The 25,691-nt window shown below is 42.7% G+C and overlaps 1 protein-coding gene across 3 annotated transcripts in view; it reads right to left on the bottom strand.

Annotated features, from left to right (window-relative positions):
- The window catches only part of Atp8a2 (ATPase phospholipid transporting 8A2), a 515,396-nt gene that overhangs the window by 234,004 nt on the left and 255,701 nt on the right, over positions 1-25,691 (bottom strand). For all 3 annotated transcript variants that reach the window (XM_051195581.1, XM_051195585.1, XM_051195582.1), the window contains exon 25: positions 14,594-14,766. In XM_051195581.1, the coding sequence (XP_051051538.1) occupies positions 14,594-14,766 (173 nt within the window). The remainder of the gene's footprint in view (positions 1-14,593; positions 14,767-25,691) is intronic.

Raw genomic sequence — 25,691 nt, 5'->3', positions numbered from 1 at the left:
AGATGAAGCCAATGTCCTCTTAAAAAGTGACATGACAGTAAAAAAGAATAAGGAATGTGAATTTGAAAAAAAAGTATTCGTCTTTTTTTTTTTTTTTGGTCAATTTTTTGTTTTCTCCTAGTATCCAGCTATCACTTGGAATGTGAATTTAGACACAAGATGCTTTTTCTTCCCCTAACAATAGACAGCAGTTTCCTAGAATAGAAGGGTTAGGATGGCTGAGCAGGAGTCCTGAAGAGAAAAAAAAAATATAAAGGAGAGTAAGGGTAAGTGTGACAGCATTCATGATTGCACTGCCCATGTGACAGCCACCTTCATTCTTGCCATAACTTCAGCAGTTGTCACCAGATGGATATTGCCTCAGCCAGTAAAACCAAGGCTGGAGTGGGGCATCATTGTAGTTGCTGGGGATAGAACAAAGGGCAAAAGAGACAAAAGAAACAATATCCCTGCTCTCGTGAAATCGAAATTCTGTAATGGAAATAGGAGCATCAGTAATTAGACAAAAGATAGGTGCGTGCAGGGGAACCTGAAGGAAGAGAGAGGCTGTCAGGGGGAAAAGCTTTCAAGAGGCTCTTGGGTAAGAAAATCTGTGGGGGGCCTCAGCTGGGGATAGGCTACCAGGAGCTCTCAACAGGAGAGGCTGTCGGGTGGGAGGAGCTGTCAGGTGGGAGGAGCTGTCAGGTGGGAGGAGCAGTCAGATGGGAGGAGCAGTCAGATGGGAGGAGCAGTCAGGTGGGAGGAGCTGTCAGGTGGGAGGAGCTGTCAGGTGGGAGGAGCAGTCAGGTGGGAGGAGCTGTCAGGTGGGAGGAGCAGTCAGATGGGAGGAGCAGTCAGGTGGGAGGAGCTGTCAGGTGGGAGGAGCAGTCAGATGGGAGGAGCAGTCAGATGGGAGGAGCAGTCAGGTGGGAGGAGCTGTCAGGTGGGAGGAGCTGTCAGGTGGGAGGAGCAGTCAGATGGGAGGAGCAGTCAGGTGGGAGGAGCTGTCAGGTGGGAGGAGCAGTCAGGTGGGAGGAGCTGTCAGGTGGGAGGAGCTGTCAGGTGGGAGGAGCTGTCAGGTGGGAGGAGCTGTCAGGTGGGAGGAGCTGTCAGGAGGGAGGAGCTGTCAGATGGGAGGAGCTGTCAGATGGGAGGAGCTGTCAGGTGGGAGGAGCAGTCAGATGGGAGGAGCAGTCAGATGGGAGGAGCAGTCAGGTGGGAGGAGCTGTCAGGTGGGAGGAGCTGTCAGGTGGGCGAGGCTCCGTGGTAAAATAAACCAAGTAGAAAAGAGAGAATTCTATACAACAAACACTGCTTCTGCTTTTCAGATTAACTTACTGGCCTTAGGTTGAGACAAGATGTGTCAGGTCAATCTTAGGACAGTTTTAATGGAGGATGAGGCACAGCAAACTAAACATAACTTTTAACTTGCATGAGCACATTTCTTATTTTTGCTTTTATCAAATGACAGAACTTTCCTTTGTCAGAGTGGCAGGGTTTCTAAGACAAGAATTCAAAGGACCATTTGCAAAGCTGTTGTTTCCGGCTCGTGCACTATCCCTATCCTCTCCCATCCTGCTCTCCAACCCTTTTATTTGTCCTCAGAGCTTGAAGATAGACATTCGTGCGTTCTTCACAAGAGTAAGGAGGAAAGATCCTCTTCTAATGGGGAATTGTACAACCCTGTGCAGATGACTATAGACCACACCAAACACTGGTACTGTGTTCTCCTCTCTAGGGTCTGCTCTGGCACACCCATCTTAGAGTCACCTTTAATTGTCTCTCAGTCCACTGAATACCAGCTTCCCTAATATCTACTGCTTAATGACTGTGAGTATGAACCATAGCATCTTCCAGAAAACTAGGAAGTTCTCATTTTTTCTTTAGTACTTAGAAGTGTGCCAGAGGCTTACATTGTATTCTAGTTAAGGGCCTCATTATTGCTAATTTGAAGTGTGACCAGAGCCTCACATACAGACTCTAACTTATAGTTCTGCCTTCTCTGAACCATTATAGTGTTAAAGTACTCAAAAGCCTTTGAATTCTTTATTTTTAAAGTCATGTAGCCAGTCTTTGAATTCTGTTAGCTACTTTTTGTTACTTCGACAAAAGTGCTTGAGATAATGAACTTATGAGGAAAAGATTTTAGCTCACATCTGAGCCCTTGGTCACTCAGCCTTACTGTGTTGGCACTGTGCTAAGGGAGTACATGGCAAGAGTGTGTGATGGAGGACAACTGCTTACCTCATGGCAGCCGTGAAGCAAAGAATACAGACAGAGAGGATCACATCCAGAATATCCCCTCTGAGGCCATGCCCCATTGATCTAACTTCCTTCCATTAGCCTCCATCTCCTAAGGATGCCACCACCTCTCAATGATGCCAAAAGCTGGTGACTGAGCCTTAATACATGGGGCTTAAGGACATTTGAGATTCAAACTATGACAGACTGTTCAGAATCATATGTTAATGCAGGGAAAACACAGCTCTTCGGTGTCTGTTTTGAAAAGCATAAATCAGGGGTGATAGATAAGTTTGCTCTTTGGGATCTCCTTTAAAGATTTCCAGAGGCAGTACATGCCCAGTGTTTACAGACAGTCGGGACACAATGACCACTGGGGAAAGCACCACTATATCATTAGACACCCCTCACCTGGAACCAACCAGTCTCCCTTCAAACAACACACTGGATTGTATTCCCTCTGGTAACACCTGGACCAGCCCTCCTGCAGACTGATCCTCAGGGCAGACAAAGATGGAATCACTAGTACTTACTCAACTAAGCTTCTCAATAAACAGATGACTCATCCCTTGGGCCTGGGTGCCTACCCATTCAACCATACTAAGATAAAGACATCATCATCATCGGCTCCAGTGTTTCATAGACTAGACAGAACAGAAGAAAGACTTTGCTTGTTCTCTACATGATCTAAATGCGTGTGATACTTGGACCAGACAATCTTGAGACACTCTGAGGCAGAAGCATAGAGATGCCAGGTGCCAAGCCACAGACTCATACTGAAGATTCCTGGTAGAAGCTTTCAAATCAAGGTCATATAAATATACACAAGCTAAGGAAAACCTGGCTTGCTTCTTTACCTTTCCTAATGATAAATATTTTACACTTATGACTTATGATTGATCTGGGTCCTAATGCATTTCAGTAATTGTACTGTTAACAGTTGCCTGAACTAAATCTAATTACAGTCCCATAGGACAGAACTCAATTCAATCTAATTACAGTTCCAAAGGACATAAGTTCATGCTGATTGTCACTAAAGCACATTAATATTAAGTAGTGAGATACCACCTGACTCTATTTAAAGTGCCTACATTCATAAAGACAAAAATTAAAGCCAGGAGAGGTGGTTCACACTGTGATCCCTGTCTTCAGGAGGTGAGGCAGGACATTCATAGCAAGTCTGAGGCTAGCCTGGGCTTCATACGGAGCTGCAAGGCTGCAGGTTTCATAATAAGAGCCTATTTCAACCCAAACAAAAGAAAATAGATAAATAAATAAATAAGTTGGTGAAAAAGCAGAGACAGGAGAACTTTGAAATTGTTAGTGGAAATATAAATTAGTCCACTCACTATGGAACACATTAGGAGGTTCTTAGAAAATAGGAAAGAAACAGACTTCCCAAATTATCCCTTTTCTGACAATTCACTGTTGCAGTAGAGATGCTGCACTCCCATGTCTACAACAGCCATTCACATTAGTCCAGGTACAGTGTCCATCAATAGATGAGTGGATTGAAAGAGGATTATTATTCATCCACTTAAAGAAAAGATGAAATCCAGTTGTTTGTAATCTTGTACGTAGAACAGGAGTTTTCCATGTTAAGAGAAAGGACCTGAGAGCAGAAAGCCAAGAGATTATAGTGACCCCTGGAGACTAGGAAGAGCAGGGAGGACTAGAGAGAGGTGAGATCCTGGGTACCAAGATACACAGGAGGTATTAATTCTATCATTCCACAGCACAGTGGGGCAACTATGGTCCCCAAGTTATATCTCACATAACTAAAGCTGAAACACCAGAATTGTCTCAAGACAGAACATACGTAAACTCCAATTATTCCACTCTTTTTTAAAGCACTTTTTAAAATTTTTAAATTTTTTCACAGTATATATATATATATATATATATATATATATATATATTATAAATTTTATCTTATTACATATCGATCCCAGTTCTCTCTCCCTCCCTCCCATACCCTCAAACCCCCTCCCATGCCTCCTCCACTCCACAGGGAGGGTGATAGTTTCCAGGAGGGATCAACAAAATCTGTCAAGTAGGAGTAGGATCTAGGCCCTCTCTCTTGCCTGTAGGCTAAGGGAGTATCCCTCCGTGGGGAATGTGGGTGAGCTCTTTCTTAACTATTCCCCTCTTATTGGCTCACATTGCATATATGTATTGGATACATAAATATTACTCTCAGCTGAAAAGATATTAATGATGCTCATCATTTAAAAAAATCCCCCTTTCAAAATGATTCTATTCCCCTTATATTGATTCCTGAGTTTGATAATTCAATGTCGTTATCTTGATGCAGAGTATCAGGGGTTGGAAGCATTGGGTTTGAAGGTACCCACACATCTGTTCATGCTTTAGGTCGAAGCCTTTAATCTCTTACTGTTGTTATATTCTATTTCAGGAAAATTAATTAAATGTGTGCTCATCCTGATTTTCTAAAAAGAAAACAAAACCATAAGGTTCAAGTATCTATAAAAAAGGAAAAATATTGTGATAACACAGGACTCTCTAATTTCTAAACTTCTAATATCCTCAAATACCACCCACCCATTAAAACAAACGAGAGTAAAAAAGAATGAACACAAGACTGACAGACAGATTTAGCCTGGCGCTTGTGTGTTTGTACAGGGATTATCTCCACACTGGCTCACTTTGGTCTTAATGACTAGTGTGACCAAGTGCTGAAAGACACTAGTTGGAATACTTGCTTAGAATGAGAACAAATGCTTGCTATGTTTCTCAGATGACCCAGGTGTCAAGAATTTGATGGACAAGTGTGAGGAGAAGGTGTCTGTCTGTCTGTCTGTCTGTCTGTCTTCCCCTCTTTCACTTGTATGCCTGTCAGGGAACAAACCACAGGGGATTCAACCCTGGAACCCTGGCAGAGCTCAGCCAACTGATCAAACAGAAAACGACAGAAAGCCAGACATTCAGCAGACATGCTACCTCTGCTGCCTCAGGACCACAGAAACAAAGACAGAACTTTATTACAGTCAGAAAATGAGCCCAGCACAGGCTCCCAAAACATAGCAATCTTAGTTAGCTCCATCATCTACTGCAACTGCAGAAAACTGTTTTAGTGGCTGCTTTTGTCAAGCAGTGTGGTGTTTTTGAGTTCATTACAATAAAATTGTTTCATTAAATAGTGATAATCATTTAAAAAACCTATGGGGGGGACGCTTAAATACCAACCCCTTGTCACAGTTGTCTCTAAGTTAGGCAAATGAGAGGCTGAATCAAAGAGGCTTAAACTGGAGAAGTGAATGGCGGGCGTAGATTTCATGTGGCTAAGTGCTTTTCTGGGCATTGTAGTGAAGCCACAAACTTTGAAAGCATCTGAGATAGAGAAGGCTCAGTGGTTCTCATGATGGCTGGAAAAATCAGAAAAGGGGACATGTCGATAATCCAAGGAGCAGTACGTGAGGCCACATGTCAGATGTACACACAGGAAAATGGAAAACACTATTTTCTTTGGCACCAATTAATGTAAGAAGCGCTTGTATATTCTCAGGAAATACTATGAGGAAAAAGGGCTTTTTGGTTTTTTTCCCATAATGAAAGTCAACATGATACCTTTTTGTATTGATGAATCACATTCGGAACCTCTTCACAGCAAAAGGAACAAACATGCTCTTGAAGTACAAATGTCATCACAAGGCAGGACTTGGGATGAACATACTCATGGCATCTTCCATGTGTTTAATTAAGCTCTATTCTTGACTCTCTCTCTCTCTGTGTGTGTGTCTATCTGTCTCTGTCTCTCTCTCTCTCTCTCTGTCTGATTTTTTCCTCTTTCTCTAGTAGGAAAAAAATGCCAAATATATGAGTTTTTACTTCAGTGTTTTGAACCACAGTTTGGCCTGGAATTACCCTGTTTCATTAGGCAAGCAGCGTTGTCAGGAATGACAGACAACAATGAATTAATCACCCGTGAGCCCTGGAAGTGGGAAACGCAGGGAGAATCGTGGGGAGTGACATGTCAGCTTACTCTTGTGCCACTGCGTGTGGGTCCACACGCTGGCAGTGGCAGAACCAGTGGTATGAGCAGATACGGCTAAAGTTTCTAGACTTCTCCATCCAGAAAAGGGCTTCAAGGATTCCCTTGTTCTACTAGACCCTGCTTCAGTGTGGAAACCCAGTTGCCACAGTCACCTGAGGGCCTTCTGCCCAGGAAACTAGGTTTCCTACCAACACAGAAAGGAAAGTAACAGCAATTTCCAAAGCCAGCAAGCAGAGGTCTCCCGGCCTGTTTCCCTAGCAGTACCGCTCATCTCCAAGGGTCAGGCTCGCCCTGGAGTATCCACTGCCCCCTCACTGGTGACCCTTGATTTTCATAAAAGCCTCTCCAATTCTCCATTTACACTAATTGTCCATTTCTTTGTCAGCTATATGATAGCTCTGCCCAGGTCAACAAATAAGCAACCAAGTCAACATGCTAAGTGGTTTCTAGTTTTCCTCTGAGTTCTATACAGTAACAGTGTATAACTTTTCTGACAGGGGTAGGCAGGGCTGGGTGGGAACAGTTCACTGCACATACAAAACCTGGGTTAAACCTCCCAAGATTCACACACACACACACACACACACACACACACCTGGAACAAAACACCCCAAACCCATAATGTTTGGTTTGAGGGGAGCTAAAATCCCTAATAATCAAAAGTTGATCTTGTAGAGTGTTGGTATTAAGCATTAGGTATATGAATTATTTGATATTAAAATAATCCTTCCTTTATAAACATGTTATCTTTAGACCTAAAACAATACTTTTTATTTTCAGCATCAGACATAATGACTTAGAAATCCTTCCCTCTTCCTAGTTTGAATTAATATTGCATGGTGGAAGCTATTCAGGTTCCTACTGCGGCTTAAATGGATCATGTTTGAATAGACCAATACACACACATCAGTGTGATTTTCAGTCTGGTAAAGTATACCGGGAAAATATTTTCAAAATTCTCAGACTTTAGAAGTGGTTTTTATTCAAGAAACAATACATCTGAGAGCACTCATCCTCAGAAGACTATCAAAACTAGCAAAGATGGAGAAAAATTACCTTAACCACACAAATAACACTGTGTTAGTGCTAAATGAAAAAAGAAAGCAAGTTAAGAATTCCACCTTAATTGCATGCAATCAACAAATCTGAAAATATGCTAAGCCACAGCACAAACAGTCTATAGGAAGGTGTGCAGCCTGGACAAGTTAATAATGCTCTTTGACTTGAAATGCAACCAGGAATCGAGCATACAGCTGGAGGTATGCACTGCTGAGCAGTCACGTCATGAAAGACACCAAAGGAAAGTTTTATTTTTGCAAGTGTGTGACTGGATCCCTACCAACATGGAGGCCAATGAAAACACAATTGGTGATACAATTCTAATTACTGTGCTTTGACATGATTCTGCATGTCACTTGAAGGCTGAAGGATACCACACACAAAATGCCTTGAGCTCCAACTTCCTGCTATCAAGCTGTAGTCATTAATGTGAAAAGCTAAATGGAAGAGTCCAAGGGAAAAGCCATTTCTACATAATCAAAGTTAGGCCCAGTGAGTGACAGGCTTGAGTCCAGAACATGATAGAAGCTGTGAGAATGAGGCTTGCCTGAACTATTCAAAGCTGGCCACCTCTGCTCAGTACAGCAGCATGTGTTGACTTTTCTTTTTAGACTATTGCTTTATTTTTGTGTGGTGGTGGGTTCACATGCACACACATCTTGCTTGGCATACACATATAGCATATACACATCTATACATATATGTGTGCACACACATCACACACAAAATACACACATGTCTATATCTACATCCATATCTATACCTAATCTGTACCTATATCTATCTTGTCACAAAACTGGGGTTCAGAATCCCCAACAAAGACAAAGCTACTGGCACCTCTCTTACGCTAAATCCTTCACTTTCTCAGGCAAAGGGTGCAAATTTTGTTAAACATTTCCAGGTTGCTTACCCTTGGACTCATCATCTAATGGAAATTCTCACATAAAAGTATAGCTGTGAAAAAATCTTTACAGCACCTGTTCATAATAATGAAATACTATTCAATAGTGTGTGTGTGTGTGTGTGTGTGTGTGTGTGTGTGTGTGTGTGTTGAACCCAGGGCCTCAAACACACTAGGTAGTATGGCATTTTACCTCTGAGCTACACTCCAATCTTATTATTCAGTCTCTTACAAACATGGTTTATATTACTACCTCATAACACTTTGAATTTGCATCTGTGGTCCACTCTGCCCACCTTGCAAGCAAACATATTTTCACAGGCAGAGTCCAGATCACAGCACCAACTCTTAAGAGTAAATTGATGGTTGGTGGTGCTTTTGTGAATGCTGTTTCCATTTTATCTCTATTTGCTAATTTCCTTTTCTATGAGATCTATAAATAATTCGTAGGGAGGAAAAGATATACAGTGCACCCTTTGCCTCTCACTCTTGTTTCTCTTCGGTGGCTTCACACCAGGTTTCACATGTTCACTTTGAAATCTGTCCTGAGAGACCGAAGTCTAAACACATCCAAGAATATAAATGATGACCGTGGCTATACTTACCATGCACATCCAGTGCCGACCCCACTGTGGACCTCGTCTCCACTTCATCTCCTGCCCAGATACTTAACGTCATAAATCATACTTGCTAACTAGGCACTGTTGAGGGGCCGCCATCGTCACCTGCACTTGCAGGGGTCTGTGGAGGGGCCATTGCTAACTTCCTCACATGGGAGACACTGATGAGCCTTTCATGACTCTCTTCCTGATGAGACACAGTCACTTAGCATTTCTGAATGCTCCCAAGAGGTCAAAAGTCTGCTCACCCCCCACTAGTCTATGCTATGAAATTTATTTCCATTTTGACAAAAACAAAGAGCTTCAAAGAAAAGGGGAAAGGGGGGAGAGAGAAAACAGAGAAGTCCTTCTTGCACACATTGAAAATGGCTTACACATTTTCTACACAACATTCTCCCTCTGGAGAACCACAAATCTTCTAAAACTAGAAGGGGAGAGTCCTAACCTAGGCAAACTGTTAGTGAAACTGTGAATATTGATAGCATTATGCATGCGTGACTGAAGTAACAGGCACAGCCAGCTAGATAGGCCCTGGCATTAGTCAGAAATGCTAGCATTTTTCTTGCTATCTCAGACCATGTGCAAGATCATACTTTTTTGAGGCTTTTATTTATTTATTTGAAAAACAAAGGTGATGCTTATAAAGGACTGACAAATGAAATGACTTGAATTTCTGATCTCAATTTCATAATGTGTGCACGTGTCTCGGTCTTACAAAAGGTCCCTAGCATGTGTATGAAGCCATATCAACCGATGTCAACAAACAAATGGCTCTCACAATGGAGTGGAGAGTGGAGCCACCAAGGGGGGATAGTAACTCTGAGGACCAGTAGATACTATAAGAATAGATATATAGGCAGAGGTGACAAACCCAATACTACTGATACAGGTTTAGCCTAAGTATGCAGTTATGAAAAAGTCTGGGACACCAATGAGCCAGGGCTCAGTGAGGGGTGGGGTGGGGATCTTATGTGCAAGCCAGCTGGAGAAGCTGTCAGTCTTGGTCCTGACTGCCCATCAATCTCTTAGTGGCTTGTAAAGTTCTCAGGTTCAGGTTCCTTGCTCTTGGGGGTGGGGGAGGATGACCTAGGAATCTTTTTTTTTCACTTGACGTATATTTCATTCTTTTAATTCAGTGAAATTTAATGAGGTAAATTCTTTTATTCACACATGTAAAAATCTTATTGAGATAAAATCCACAGAACACAAAATTCACCCTTCCAGGAGAGATGGCTCCATGGCTAAGATCCTTGCTGTTCTCCCAGAAAACCTGTGTCTGTCTTCCTACCTCTGTTGAGTGGCTCACAACTGCCCATAACTACATGGGATGAGATGCCCCCTGCAGGCACCCACATTCGTGTGGTGTGTGCACATGTCCCACACCCACATGTAAACAAATTTTTAGAAAACTAACCACAATAAAGATTAAACATCTCATGGTGTTTAGCATAGTCACAACACAACCATCTTTTGCATGTAGTTCTAGAGCATTTCCCCATCTTCAAAAGCCAGGCCTGCAGGCATGAAGCACCTTCCCTCTTTCTTGCTTCTAGCTGCTTAGCTTTATGGGTTTGTCTACTCTGAATATTCCATAGGGCTGGAATAACACCATATACCATCTCTTTTGCAATTGGCCCCCTTTGCCAGGCATGGTTTTGGAGTTCTTCACATTGCAGCCTGTTCCACTGCCTCATTTCTTTCTATGGCTGAATACTATTGTAGAGATAGACCTCATTTTTTTAATCCATTTGTGAACTGATGGACATCTGAGCTGTCCACACAGTCGTTGTGAACAATGCTGTAAACAAAGGCTATAAATACATGTTTTGTCTGAGTATTTGTCTGAGTACCTGTTTCGAATTCTTTTGTGTCTATTTCCAGGAATAGAATTGCTTCATCATTTGGCACATTTACACTGGAACACTACCCCCACCCTCACCCCCATGTGCCTCTTCCTGTAAATTTCTCTGTAAAGCTGATACCAAGAAGAGGGATGCACACAGGGCGAAGATGAGAAGATGAGGCTGTGACAGGCCCCACATCCAAAGACTTGAAAAACAACCAAAGGCTTCCAGAAATACAGCGGACATGGTGGGATATATAGGGAGATTGTAGAGATGTCACAGTAATAGAAGAAATCGCCTAAGGGAGGAACCATCAGTGGCCAGCAAGATGGCTCACCTGCTCAATGCACAAGCCTAGCAACCCGAGTTCCAGCTCCAGAACCCAGGTAAAGGTGGGAGAGAACGGACTCGAAGGATTTATCCTTTGACCTTCAGAGGTGCACTGGGGCACAAGCAACCACTCATCCCTGTCTCACTCACACACTCAATAATGACAATAATAATTTTTAAGAAGGAGAAACCATGTGATAGTTAGTTTTTGTGAACTTGACACAAACTAGAGTCAACTGGAAAGAGAGGCCCTCAGGTGAGGAATTGCCTCCGATTGGCTTGTGCGCAAGTCTATGGGGTGTTTGCTTGATTAATGATTGATGGGGAGAGCCCAGCCCACTGTGGGTGTGATACCCCTGGGCAAGTGATCCTGGGTTGTATAAAAGATACAAGCAAGAAAAGAGATACCATAATAGAGGGAGCCATTATAGGTTTAAAGAGAAATCTGGCACTAGGGAAATGTCCAGAGGTCTACAAGGATGACCCCAACTAATGATCTAAACAATAGTGGAGAGGCTACCTTAAATTCCCTTCCCTGATACTGAGACTGACGACTACCTTATATACTATCCTAGAGCCTTCATCTAGTAGCTGATGGAAGCAGAAACAGACACCCACAGCTAAACACTGAGCCAAACTCCTGGAATCCAGTTGCAGAGAGGGAGGAGGAGTGATGAGCAAAGTGGTCAAAACCAGGCTGGAGAATCCCACATAAACAGCTGACCTGCACAAGGGGGAACTCATGGACCCCAGTCTGATAGCTGGGAAACAAGCATAGAACCAACCCAGACCCCCTAAACATAAGTGTTATTTAGGAGGACTGGGCAGTCTATGGGGCCTCTAGTAATGGACCAGTATTTATCCCTAGTATACAAATGGACTCAAGGAGCCCATTCCACATAGAGGGACACTCTCTCAGCCTAAATACATGGGGGAGGGCCTATGCCCTGCTCTAAATGATATGACAGACTTTGAAGATTCCCCAATGAAGGCCTCACCCTCCCTGGGGAGTAGAAAGGGGATAGGATAGGGGGTTGGTGGAGGCAGATGAGGAGGGGAGGGAGAGGGAACTGGGATTGACATATAAAAGATTGTTTCTAATTTAAATTTTTAAAAAAGGAAAAAACTACAAGTGATTAAACACCATTCTTCCATGGGCTCTGCTTCAGTCCCTGTTTCAAGCTCCTGCTTTGGCTTCCCATGATGATCAGTTGTGACCTGTAAGCCAAATAAACCCCTTTCCCCCAGCCAGGTGGCCTTTGGTTAGTGTTCCATCAAAGCAACAGGGGAACAGAACAGGACAAACCATCAACAACAAATACTAAAAGGAACTAGAAGTCAAATGAAAAAGTGAACATGCCAAGTGCTTGTAACAAATGGAAGTGTGGGATTCCACAGCCTCACTGAGGGCCTGAGCCCAAGAACTACGGTGCTAGGCAGATGCTAAGCATTAACACCAACACTCCAAGACACCCTGAAGAGCAGAGGCCACACATCTTCAATTCTCCCAAAACACCCAAAATGTACAATGCCAATGTTAAACTTACAACTGCAGTTGTCTCGGGTGGAAGTTTACAGGTCAACAAACAAAGCAGTGGCAGCTAAGACTCCCCATTAGAAACTGAATGGCACCTATCCTGATGACTGCAAAGGAGCCTGTTAAAATTTTTAACATAGAAAATACTGGAGCACAGCAAACTGTAATTAGCAAAATTGAGCATAATTTAATCAAAATAGGCAATAGACTTTCAAGGTCAAAAACTATATAAATAATATAGGCTAATTTATTCCCATTTACCTAAACATTATGGAATGGGCATTTGAGCGTGTATCAGTTGCAGCAGGCACACTTGAACGCCCAGAAAGCACCGTTAGGGGACCTAAGACTGAGATGGGGTTTTGCTCTCTTCTACAGACTGTCTTGATGTCTCAGGCTCAAGCAATCCTCCTGCCTTGGTTTTCTCAGTAGCTGGGCCTACAGTCACAGTCCCGTGTGTCTGGTTGAAGGATGGTTTTATGGGGCCACTGCCCTCGGAATACAAGGACATTTCCAGCTTAGAGGTGAGATCTTTGGGGGTGTCTGGGCTCATTGGGGACCTGTGTGTGTGTGTGTGTTGGGGGGGGGGGTAAGATTCATCTTTCCACTACTTAAATCTGTCTTAGTTTGAAGGAATTCTTACATTAGATTATAATTCTTATACAATATTCAACCATCTACAAATACATATTAATAAGAAAATATATAATGATTTCCCAGAAAATTACTCTTAAAAAACCCTCCAACTTTTTCTTCTGTATTTAGAAAAAAAGAGTAACTAAAAATGATTATATTTTAAACATAGAAAGTGAGAAGTAAGGCCATCTTTATTCTTAAAGTCACATGTGAAATCTGGCTTACAGTTCTGAACACAGGTGAAACAACCGAGTACTTTGTCTATAAAGTGTGTGTTCAGTTTTTGTTGTTGCCAGTTTTGAATCAGAAGTGTGACACCAGCCAAGAAACGAGAGCAGGGAAGCTGGAAACCACCTCAGGTCTTTCTGATGAACACTTCTGTGTAGGAGATGGTCACTGTATTTAACTTGAAATTGGCTCTCAGTGCCTATTGCAGTTTGAGCTCTTTCTGATGCCAGCCTAAGGTTTGCACCTGTGCGACACACAAAGCCAGGTGAAGGTAGCCTAAGTAACAGGAGGACCTGGTCTTTTCTTTAGCATAGAGCAACTGGCTAGGCTGGAGCCTATTCCTGCAGTCTGCAGGCCTGTTTGGTTCTCCTCTGGAAACCCAGATGGACACATTTTGATTGTCTCGTGAAAGCCTCTATAAGAGGCTACCCTGTTGGCTTTGAGTTGCAGTTTCCGGTTGTCCCTGGTGCTACTGTTTGCTTTAGTCACCGACATGCTAGGGACTGCATCTTGATGAATAATGTAGGCAGCGGGCAGAAGTGAGTGGCCAGCACTTGTAGAACAGGTAGAACAATAATAAATGCCAGTGTTGAAGAACTCGTAGGAGACAGGTCCCACCCACTTAGCAACTCAGCATCTTAGATACAATGAGAAATTACAGAAGACAGGAATCCTAGCATGCTTTCCCCTCTTTCGGATGTCATGGGCCATTTACCATCCTAGTAGATTATTTTTATAATTCTGACTTTCAAATCTCTATCAGAGTGGAACTCCAGGTTATGTGCAGTCAGTGGAATGTTAGCAACATCCACCCTCAAAACTCTTCTCAGATTCTATAGAGAGCCAATGAGGACTTCTGGATGGGTGGTGTCATAGATGATTCTAATTGTCAGTTTGACTAGGTTAAGAGACATTTGTTGCCATAATTGAGCATGTATTTGGGTGTGTCTGTGGAGGTATTTTCAAAGAGCTTTAAGTGGGGAGGGAAGGCCTACCCTGAATGTGCATGCCACCATCCCACCAGTGAAAAGGAATAAAAGTTTGAGAGCTACTTACTGCTTGGATAAACTTATGATTTTGTTTAGCCTTTTCTATACTTAACACAGAATTTGAAGCCTATAATTCGTGTTCATTGACTCCTCCAGAAGCCCACGGCACAGATGCATCAAGATCATGGATTGGGCACAACCTAAGCGTTCTCACCTGCAGCAGATGACAGCTTTACACGACAGCGCCAGGTCCAGGAAACTTCTGCGAACTTCAAAGGAGAGCGCATACTTCAGGGTGTGGCCATCGATGATGAGGGCCACATCATTCTCTTTGCCCAGCAAATTTCCAAGGTCTGTGCAGTGCTGAGTGATGGCAGCCCTTGTTGCCTGAAAAAAGGGAGAGGATGATGTCTGTGGGCTTCATACATACAAGGGGAACTTCAAGTTCCTTGAAATGAGAAGATGAGACAAGGAAAAACACACAGTTCCATTTGGGACAGTCACTGGCATGCCCTCTGTGGCTGTTTGAGAGTGAGAGACCCTATGATATTCACAATGATCTGGCCTGGCTGAAGTGTGCCGTCTAGTGATGCAAATCTCTTCCCCAGTGGGACTCTCTTTCTCTCTCTCTCATATATATGTATGTATGTATGTATGTATGTATATATATTATGTGTGTATAATTATGTACATATATACATATACATTCTTTTAATGCTCTTTACAAAGGAAACTCAACAAAATACACATTTAAAAAAAAAAGCATTATCAGACCTTATAGGACAACTACTAACATGTCTCAGTTTGCACAAGATAAAGCTTAAACAGCCCCAAAATATGTTTACAAGAAGATTAACTTGCACATCTACTTCAGATGATACCGTTATCTCAATGTATCAAGGATATAAGAAATGAGCTGTTCATTCTCACATGGAAGAAACTGTTTAAGGAAATTAAACTGCTCATACCAACCAAACCACTGCCACCAGCCTAAACAAACACTGTGAGGTGTCTATTGTTACAGGCAAGCATGAAAGTCATCCCCATAATTAATAAAAGATGTCCTCGTATGGAAGAATGTATGCACTCAAGTATAAGAATGTACCTTTTGGCAGATTAAAAATGCAACTGATGTTTGTTCAGAAAGTACAAAACTACACTAAAATGACTCTTTCTGGACAAAGGATCTTTTGTCTACCAAGCCACATTTTCATGTAATTTGCCTTATGGTAATCTAAAGTGTGGTTTTGAAGTTTAACAGACAGGCATCTTCCCCCTCATTACACTGAAGCTCATGGCTACCAACAGTGAGAAACTGCTTGTACTGTCTCTCTGCCCAGTTTTCATACTCAATAAGATACCAAGATGCAGAAAGGTTTGTAAGGGTATGTGATCTGGAACTGTTCACGATGGCTGGACATCTTTTTTTTTTTAATAGAAATCAATATAACTTAGTTTGCTCTAGTCCAAACTGCACACTTACCACCTCTTTGACATTGGGCAAGAGACTTCACCTCTTTCAAGTGCCACTTCTTCATGTATAAAATGAGGCTAGGAATACTCCCCAGCACTTTAGTTATGAACAAGTGAGCTGACCCAAATAAGGAACTGAGCTTGGGTTTGGCACCCAGTTAATACTGAATGTACTCCTACCATTTAGTCACGAGGAATGTCTTATATTGAGGAAAACACACATGACAGTGAATAAATGCCACCACTGAGGGCTTTGCCACTGTAATGAGAGGTGGATGATTAATAGAACAAGGCATGCCTGTCAAAGTTACACTGACCTCTATTAGAAATAAAACTTGATGCCTTTAATCCCCAGTTCTACCATTCTGAGTCTAAATGACTTATGCATTTTTATGTTATGTGCACTGGTGTTTTTCCTACATGTATGTCTGTATGAGGGTGCTGGATCTCCTGGAACTGGAGTTACAAACAGTTGTGAGCTGCCATGTGGGTGCTGGGAATGGAAATAGGGTCCTTTGGGAAAGCAGTCAATACTCTTAACCACTAAGCCGCCTCTCCAGCCAGGAAGCATCTATATTTATCTATGGAAACAACCTGGCCTTAGCAGAATAAAAACTATTCCACTTTGCTAAGAGCTGGCTTGACAAGACAGGGGTCTATTCTGCCAGGGGTCTATTCATGCATGACAGAAACCCTCCTGAGACTATACTACTTACGGGATATGGTCCTATTGCTTCAGCAGACCACAGTCTAGCTCAGTGCCTTCCATTCCAGTGACTGCTCCATGGACATGTCCAAGAGGGAAAAGGCTGATGACTAAAATTCCCTGAGATACAGAGGTCCCAGCTTTCATATGAAGGTACAACATACATAGAGACATTGGGGAGAGTGGATTAGGGAAGATTGCTTTCATGTTTGGGTTGTTTCTAGATTGTGTGTGAGGACAGACTAGACACTAGTAGCCTTTCACCATTGTTGGCAGAGGCCCCAGCTTTGGCTGCTGAACACTATCAGCACAGTAGGTGGGGTGGGTGGTGCAGATCTTGGGCTGGAAGAAGGAGGGTGTTTTCAGAACAAGAATGAGCAGTAGGAAGATGACAGAAAGGTGGCACCATGGTTTGAATGTGTCCTCAAAGTTCACATAGGAACCTCATCCCAATACAGCAGTATGGAAAGGTGGGACCTAAGGGTCATCAGGTTACTGTCCCCAGAATGAAGTGATGGAAATATTGCAAGAGTGAGTGTTTTTAAAGAGCAATTCATTCTTCTATGTCTGTTCCACCCAGTTTTCTAATTAGGAAGACAGCAAGAAGACCATGCAGGCTAGTTTTTGCAACAACTTGACATGAGCCAGTAATTGGAGAAGAGAGGACTTCAGTTGAGAATATGCCCCCACTAGATTGGGCTGTGAGCAAGCTTATGGGCATTTTCTTCACGGATGACTATGTGAGAGGCCACAGATTACTGTGGGCTGTGCCATCCTGGGGCTGATGGTCCTGGATGTAAGAAATCAGGCTGAGCAAGGCATGAGGAGCAGGATGGTAAGGAGCACTCCCCCGTGCCTTCCACTTCAGTTCCTGCCTCTGGCTGCTGCTTTGAGCTCCTAGCCTGACTTCCATTGGTGATTATGTCACATAAGCTGAAGGAATGAATCCCTTTCCTCCCCAAGTTGTTTTGGGCATAGTGTTTTATCACAGCGATAGAAACCTAACTAAGACAAAGGCCTTTGTCAAATGCAGCCCTCAAACTAGGATTTCCCAGCCCATAAAGTCACGAGCCAAATACATTTCTTTTGATCATAAGTCACTAGGTCTGGGCTAAGACACAATGCCTGGAAATCTATGATTCTCAGATGTGTACAACCTTCCTTCCCCAGGCAATCAAAAGACAAGGCCTGAAAAAGTCCTGGAGTTTCCAGGCCAGCTGAGGCCCTGGAACAGAGCAGCACTCACACCCACTCTTCTTGAGAGTCTCTTCCCGTCTTACAACTCGGGAAGCAAAGGTCTTAACCATAAAGGTATTCCCTGAATCCTCCCAAATTACTAAATAAAAGCTCTGTTATAAAGCAGAGCCTGGAGGGTGTGGTCATATCACAGGGTGGAGTCTTGTGATAGGATTAGTGTAGGGCAATAGGAGAAAGTGTGTTTGCCTTTCTTCCCCTTTCCCTCCTCTCTCCTGCTCTCCCCCTCCCTCTCCACTCCCCTCTTCTCCATCCTCTCCCCTTCTCTCCTCTCCTCTCCCCTCCCCTCCCTTCTCTTCTCCTCCGCTCCTCTCCTCTTGTTTCCTTTTTTTCCTCTTCCACTTTCCCACCATGTGAAAGACACAACAAGATGACAGTGATCTGCAAACCAGCATCTCATCTTGATCTTGACTTTTCAGCCCCCAGAAGCATGAAGCGAATGCCTGTACTAACCTCAGGGCCCATGGCGGTTTTACTATAATAGAAAGAGCTGACTAATCCAAAAGGCAGCTGCTCAGGGTGTGAACTCCAGAGTTCTTGTCATCAGAGACACACTTGTATGAAACAAGCTCAGCACCAAGAGGTCACAGTGACTGGAGGAGCAATGCTGTTACTATGCTGAGTGTTGGGAAAGGCCTTCCAATGAAGACTTCTACCATCGATGCTTGCATAGTGTATGGGAGAAAACTGCATGCATAAGGAGCTACAGAGCCTGCAGGATACTTCAGTCTATAAAGTCTATAATGAACAGAAACTTATTAGCTCATGGGGATACAGGCTCAAAATCCAAGATTAAGAGGCCAGCATTGGATGATAAGCCTTCCATGGTAGAAGGGCAATGGGGACAGAAAGAGAAAGAGAGGGATGGAGGGAAGGAGGAGGAAGGGATAGAAGGAGGGAGGGAGGGAAAGAACTTAAAGCCTTAAGTTCTTCTATGCAGCATTAACCCATCCACAATTACCTATTGTCAGGCACCAGCTTCCAACACTATTACCAGGGATTAAATTTCCAGCATACGAACTTCAATAGACACATTCACACATAGCAGTCATTAATACAGTGTGGGAAGATAGGACAAAGCTGCTGCAGCTGGGATACATGTAAAAGTGAATAGTGGCATCCCATGGCTCCATTAAACATCAAACTGCACATATATATTAGATACCGTTTCTAAAGAGAGATCCAAACACTACTAAGATGTTTCACATTTTGTATTCTATTGGCCATGAATTTTCTCACAAAATTAAAGAGCATGCACAACTTTCTCAAGCAAAGAAATCAGTCATGTTAGTTCAAGTTATGTGAGCTAAACCCTATTTTAAACAACTAATCATATCTACTCATCAGACAAGCTTCCATTCTACCTAAATAATAAAAACAACATGACACAGACATACACACTTTATGTAATCTACTCTTGTGAATCTTACAGTGCAACCAGGATGGCAAGTCTAAAAAGAGATGAGGGGTATACAAAAGTAAAGATGAAGACAGACAAGCCTCTCCCTTGAGCATTCTGTGTGTCACCACAGATATGGCCTGTCTCGATACCTTGCTCTGCTTCATGTTTGTGGTTGGCTATAGTTACACTAACTTGCAAGCTTGATGAAGTCATTAACTCCTTTTGCCAACCTCTGCCCATACTAAGTCAAAGCAAGTGCACTATGAATATGCTCAACTCAGAAATGAACGGATATAGTTAGGCATTGATTCTAAATGTTTCCCATTAATGTCTATGGAAAAATTCAAGTCTTAGGTATCTGTTTGACTTCCTCATAGTCTATCGAGCTTTCCTTTCAGGGACACGTTTAGTTGTATTTTCCTTTAAAAATTTTGGTTCTTCAATATTTCTTCTTACCTTGTGCCCTTCTTGCCTGTAGCTTCAGCTCATTTTCTATTTCGGCCTCTCCCTGCTCTATCCATTTACGATACCACCTTTACCTTGGAGATTACAAACTTCTCACACATCTGCAGCTCTATCATCCCAGCTCTCCCCTTAACTCTCTCCAGGCTATGCCTTGTTTTTAACTCTCATGCTCTCTGTGTCTACTCAGCAATAATCTTTGATCAAGCCCAGACTAGCTGAGTTCACCACACATGTATGGAAGAATATAGGTCCCGTTGGTGCCATTCTCAGGCAAATCAATGGAAGGCATTGCCATTGCACGCAGTTCCTTATTCTCAAGTGCACTATGATCCTAAAGTCTATTTGTAAGGTAGTTATTGAGCACTTAGAGTCCTTTCCCAAAGGAATGACATTACGCATTGTGGTTGGATCCCAGGGCCTTTAATGCCTACTTAGCCTGGTTGCTAAAGTTTATACTGTACTCTTTCTATTTTAATAAAAAAACAATTACTAAAAGTTACAATGAACTTTGCTATTATGAGGTCCCTAGGGAGTTGAAGCAGGGGAGTTTATTCGCAGAGGGATAAAACACATTCCAACATTCTTAATTGGCATTTGCCTTCTAGGTGTTAACATTGAACTTTACGTTTCTAGCTGCTCATTTATGTTCTACAGTTTCATCTTTCTTGGAATTAAAAATATATGCGATTGATTAAATGCCAAAAGTGGGTGGCTGCACTTGATGACTAGCCCTTACTTAGTTATGCTGAAAAATGACTGTGTTGTTGTCACAAGGCCAGTGCTTGTGGCTGCCCCTCCAGTGTTTAAATAAGACTGTAAAAACCACCATGCCACCAGTCATCTCAAGGGATGCTGCAGTTGCTCATGTACTGATGCTCCCCCAAATCCAGGTTCATCTGGTGGTCCCTGGAGTAGCACTGAGAAACAGATTTACTCAGCCCATGAGCAGATAGACCCTCAAGGTGAATCATCTCTTAATTTCTTCAGATTTAGGAAACAAACCTAAGTGGAACATTGCCAGACCCTGGCTATTTTCTTTCCAATCTGCAGCAAGCAAAGATTTTTTCCTTAAAATCAACCTAGTTCGGTAACTCTGCAACCTGTGGAGGCCAGAGCCCTTTCCCTCCTTGAGCCCAGCAGAGCTGTAAAGGGTTTCTTGGAAGCCTTGGGAGCAACAGCTGCCTCAGTCATTACTTTGATGTTCTGCAAATTCCAGGGGCGGGGGGCGGGGGGGGGGGCTCTGAGTAGACTATGCTGAAAGCTAGGGGAGTTCAAGTTTCATTGCAGCAAGTCAAGAAAGTCATACTTAGTCTTCTAGGTGGAGAAGAGACGGCCTGCAAACTGACCTTGGGCAAATGGATATCTAAGGATGATGAATGTCCCGGAGTCCACAGCGCAGTTGTGTTTTGTTGCTATTTTTACCATCCTGTCCTATTGTGCCTATGCCGTTATGGGTTCTACCTTTCCTCATTGTTTCACCTCCCATTCTTCAGATCTGTCTTATAACCCACCTCTCACATTTGGGGTAGATCAAGTCACCATTTCCTACCAATCCTCCTCTGTTCTTTTCCTTCATTTCTAAGAAAATCATACCTCCTTCTCAATAACACTGATATGCTCCATATTTTTGCAGTTAGGGAATCTAAAAGATGCAATGCAAGTTTGGAAAACTTAACAGAAGCCCTTCCACAACAAAAATCATTTTATGCTGTCACAGGTTGCCAAAGTCAACCCCACAGAAAGGGATCTGGGCCTTTATGCTCAGGGTGTTTGCTTTGCTCTCATGCTGAATGTTAAGTCCATAAGCACACAGACTGGTTAAATGGGTTAGATTCTGAGACTTTCTATAATTCTAATTATTTTAAAGAGACAAGGTGGTGGTCTTCCACTGGAATTATTCCACCATTTTCAAGAGACATTTGTCTTCTTGTCTGTGAACACCAGGCAAGAACCAGACAACACCAGGTACTTGCAACAAAATGCAAACTCTGGTGCCCTTAGTTACTCCTGTGCTACCAACTCCCAACTTTACATTTCCCTATAGCACCCATCCTTCGCGAAATATCACAGTGTTTCTATTTTCATCCTAAAAAGCGCTATCTCCTCAGACCAAATCAACTCTATTTACTGAATTCATAATATGCCACAATCCTCTACAGATTTATGTACAGGGTATCACAGCAGCAGCAGGGAGGAGCACCGACTGCTCTTCCAGAGGATCCAGGTTTGGTCCCAAACAGTGAGAGCACACACACACACACACACACACACATACACACAGTTGTCTCACCTGTGTGGCCAATTCAATTAACCTAATGTTTTGAGATTCATCTGAAACATTTGCTTGTATCAATTAGACCATCCATCCCTTTTGTAGCTGAGTAGTAATCCAATACATGATAGACCACAATCTGTTTATCTCTTCATTCTAATGTAAGCTTGGGCTGTAATCCCTCCACCATTGGCCATGATGTGCTCAGTAGTCACCTCATGATGTACTGCCTCATCAGAGGGCCAAAACCAACTGACCAACCAGCCACAGAGAGAAACTTCTGAAACAATCCAATAGACTTTCTATCTCTGTAAGTTGTTTATTCCAGGTAGTTTTTCATAGCCACAGGAATCCTACTAAGACACAAAGCAAGGACATCTTTATAGGAACTTTGAGGCTTTTCCAAAGTGCATGTACCATTCTGGGTTCTCAGCAATCATGCGCAAGACTCCTACTAATTCCTTACATTCCTAAAACTTGAAAGCAGCATTCGATTTTTGTTCTTCTAGTGATCATGTGGTGTTACAGTTGTTTTTAATTTGCATTTCTAAGATCATAAATGGTGGCTATTTGTTAGGGTTTTTAATTTAATTGAAAATATATATCTATTGTATAAATGCTTTATGATATATAATGTAGTACAAGTCTTAAGTTAATGGTAATTATGTATTTCTAAATTTCACTTAAGGCTTACTGAAGTAAATGGACTTCTTTGGTCTGAGATTTCAAAAAAAATATAACCAAGGAGCAGTCATGGATTAGCTCACTGTATACATAGGACCCTATTAAGAATCTCATTGCAGCTGGGCATTGGTGGCTCACACTTAATCCCAGCACTCAGGAGGCAGAGGCAGAGGCAGGCAGATCTCTATGAGTTGGAGGCTAGCCTGGTCTACAGAGCGAGTTCCAGGGCAGGCTCCAAAGCAATACAGAGAAGCCCTGTTTCAAGAAGAAAAAACAAGGAAAGGAAAGGATAACAAAGAAAAGGAAAGGAAAGAAAAGAAAAGAAAAGGAAGGAAAAAGAACCTCATTGAATGGTGCTGGAAAGATGGCTCAGCAGTTAAGAACACTGGCTAGAAAGATGGCTTAACAGTTTAAGACCACTGGTTCCAGAGGACTGGGATTCAGTCCCCACACCCACATGGCAGCTCACAACTGTTTGTAACTCCAGTTCCAGGGGATCTGACACCCTCACACAAACATACATGCAGGCAAAACACTAATGCATTAAAAAAAAAAAAAAAGACCCTCTATTGTATGATGAATGGGAAACCCAGTTTCCTGGTTTCTTCTTCTCTTCCTCCTTCTCATCTTAGTTCTCTAAAAAATTCTCATTTTCTTAAAAAAGGTACTCCAAAAGAGAGATTTGGGAAGTGGTGAACAAAGAAATTTTCTGTGCCTGCTTGTGAATTAGCAAACAGCACTAAGGAGGAGGAAGCTGCTTATTCACTCCTGCTTTGGAGCCTGCCGAGTTTGACAGCCACCAATCACCCTGTTTATGGAATGGAAATGTGACCAGCATCTGACACAGCTCAGATTGCCGAGTTTAAAAGACAGTTCCTGAAAATATACACTTCATTCCCAAAGGATATTAATAGCAAGCATAATATACTTCATTTGTTTTCTTCTCCCAAACTAGAGTTTTTGTCTTAGAGCAGAGAATCCTCTTGCACAAAAAGCAAATGTTCTTTAATAGCTACATGCAAAAAGAGCTCAAAATTACATGGCTTAAGAAGCATGTCCATTTTAATTTGGAGTGTGGATTCTTTAAGCAATTCTTTAAAATATGAAATTCTTTTTAGAGAAACATTTCCTATAGGCCAATTATTTCAAGGAGTCACCCTCCAGCAAGGAGAATGTGACAGTCACCGCACATGTGAGCTGTCACTCAGCTAGGGTAAGATGACCACTCTGATTCCTTGGAGTGGTGCTTGACCCACCCACAGCTGGCAGCAGAGTGATCCTGAAGACACTGGTCAGTTGATACATCGTGACTCATCTGCCACATTTAGCATCTTCACACTTGGTAGGAATGAATAATTTTACTAAGAACTTCTACATAATCACCAATGTCTTTCATTTTTAGAGGTAAGACTTCTGCCTGTAACATGTCTGTTAAAGTCATTGCACTGACTAGGCCAAAGGCCCCTTGATTCCTAGAGGAAGTTAAAGCCTCCAAACCAAACACAACAAGAGTCAAATTTATAAAGGAAACTATGATAGAGGGTGCTTTCTGAGCAACTACAGTTTGTAGAGTGTTCTCAAGGAACTATGTGACTAAGCAGGTCAGGCAAATTTCAGCAAAGAGATCACTGTAAACCACATTACTGTCTGCACATGGGAACACATGTTAATACCTGTCAGCACAGATGAGCTTTACACATGGGAGCACATGTTAATACCTATCAGCGTAGATGAGCTCTGTACATGGGAACACATGTTAATACCAGTCAGCACAGATGAGCTGCACATCCTAAGAAGTACACTGTGATTTCAATGACTGACAGACCCTCCTGCTTCATGATGAAGCTAGTTTCCCAAATGGCTGTGTTAGCTTCCTGATGCTGTGTAAGAAAATGGACATAAGTAGCTAAGCCTCTTTCAGTTTCTGCTCCTTGAGGGCTGAAACCTTTAACTACATTATTTCAAAACCACCCTCTCTAGTTTACAAAGGATGGGATGGACTACTGTAAGTTTATAAATAAAAACAAATGAATATGCAAATGCCTAGAAAAGATCTAATTTCTTCTGGTACATACCACTGAAGAAAGTCTAAGGGCAGAGTCCCAATAACCTACATCTGTGGCTTGAAGGTTGCCCTGGTAATACAGAGGCAATCACCAACTGAACCAGGTGGGTATTAGTGGCGCTCTGTGCAGGCTGCAGCCCTGTTTGTTTTTCTATATAGGCAGGCAGATTTGAGATAATGGGAATATATTTCGATGCTTAAGGTGGGGGGGATTCTAAAGTGGTGTTTTACCAGTAGGTGCCTATGACACACACAAAATTCTAGTATGTGTGGAGTCCCAGAGACAGAGAGTAATGCACACAGTGTACAAAGTAGTCACATCACTGTATCTGTCACACGTAGACAGGAATGTCCCAGACATGAAAGGCGGGTGAACTGCAGGTCAGAGGAACAAGATGCTATTGTACGGGGAGCCTTAGGTTTGGCGGAAGCCTTGGATTTATCTAGAGCCTTAAGGGAACCCGTGGAGACTTTCAGGTATGAAAGTACAATATTCACACTTCCATTCTTTAATATTTCCATCAACAGTATGAAGGATAGACTAGGTTAAGATTAGACAGATCCACGAAGAGGCTTCTGGGGAAGACACAAAGCCAAGAATGTGTTTAAAAGCCCGGTCAGCTTTTGTGTAAGTCCTGTCACTCTCAGGCACAGTCACACGTGTGAGGTCAGCATGGGCTACAAAGTGAATTCCAGCCCCAGCTCAAAAATACCAAGAGAGCCAGAATGAGAGCGAGAGAATCTTGCTTGGGAAAAGAGGACTGTGAGAAAGAGGGGGTGGGTGGTAACCCACATCGATAACAGACTTCTGCCATTGGCAAGAGAGCAGGAGACACTGAAGAGGAGTGGGATGCTTGTGACTGGGGACCAAGGCTGGTGCTGCCTGAGAGCTGACTGCGACTTCACCTACACTTGCAGCCAGTGGCAGTGGGAAGGCCATGAGCAGGTTGTGGAGTTGGAAAGACTCTTCCTGGACAATGCCCGCAGATGC

Source organism: Phodopus roborovskii, unplaced genomic scaffold, assembly GCF_943737965.1.
Source record: "Phodopus roborovskii unplaced genomic scaffold, PHOROB, whole genome shotgun sequence".
Classification (NCBI taxonomy): Eukaryota; Metazoa; Chordata; class Mammalia; order Rodentia; family Cricetidae; genus Phodopus; species Phodopus roborovskii.
This window is presented reverse-complemented; position numbering and strand designations above follow the sequence as displayed.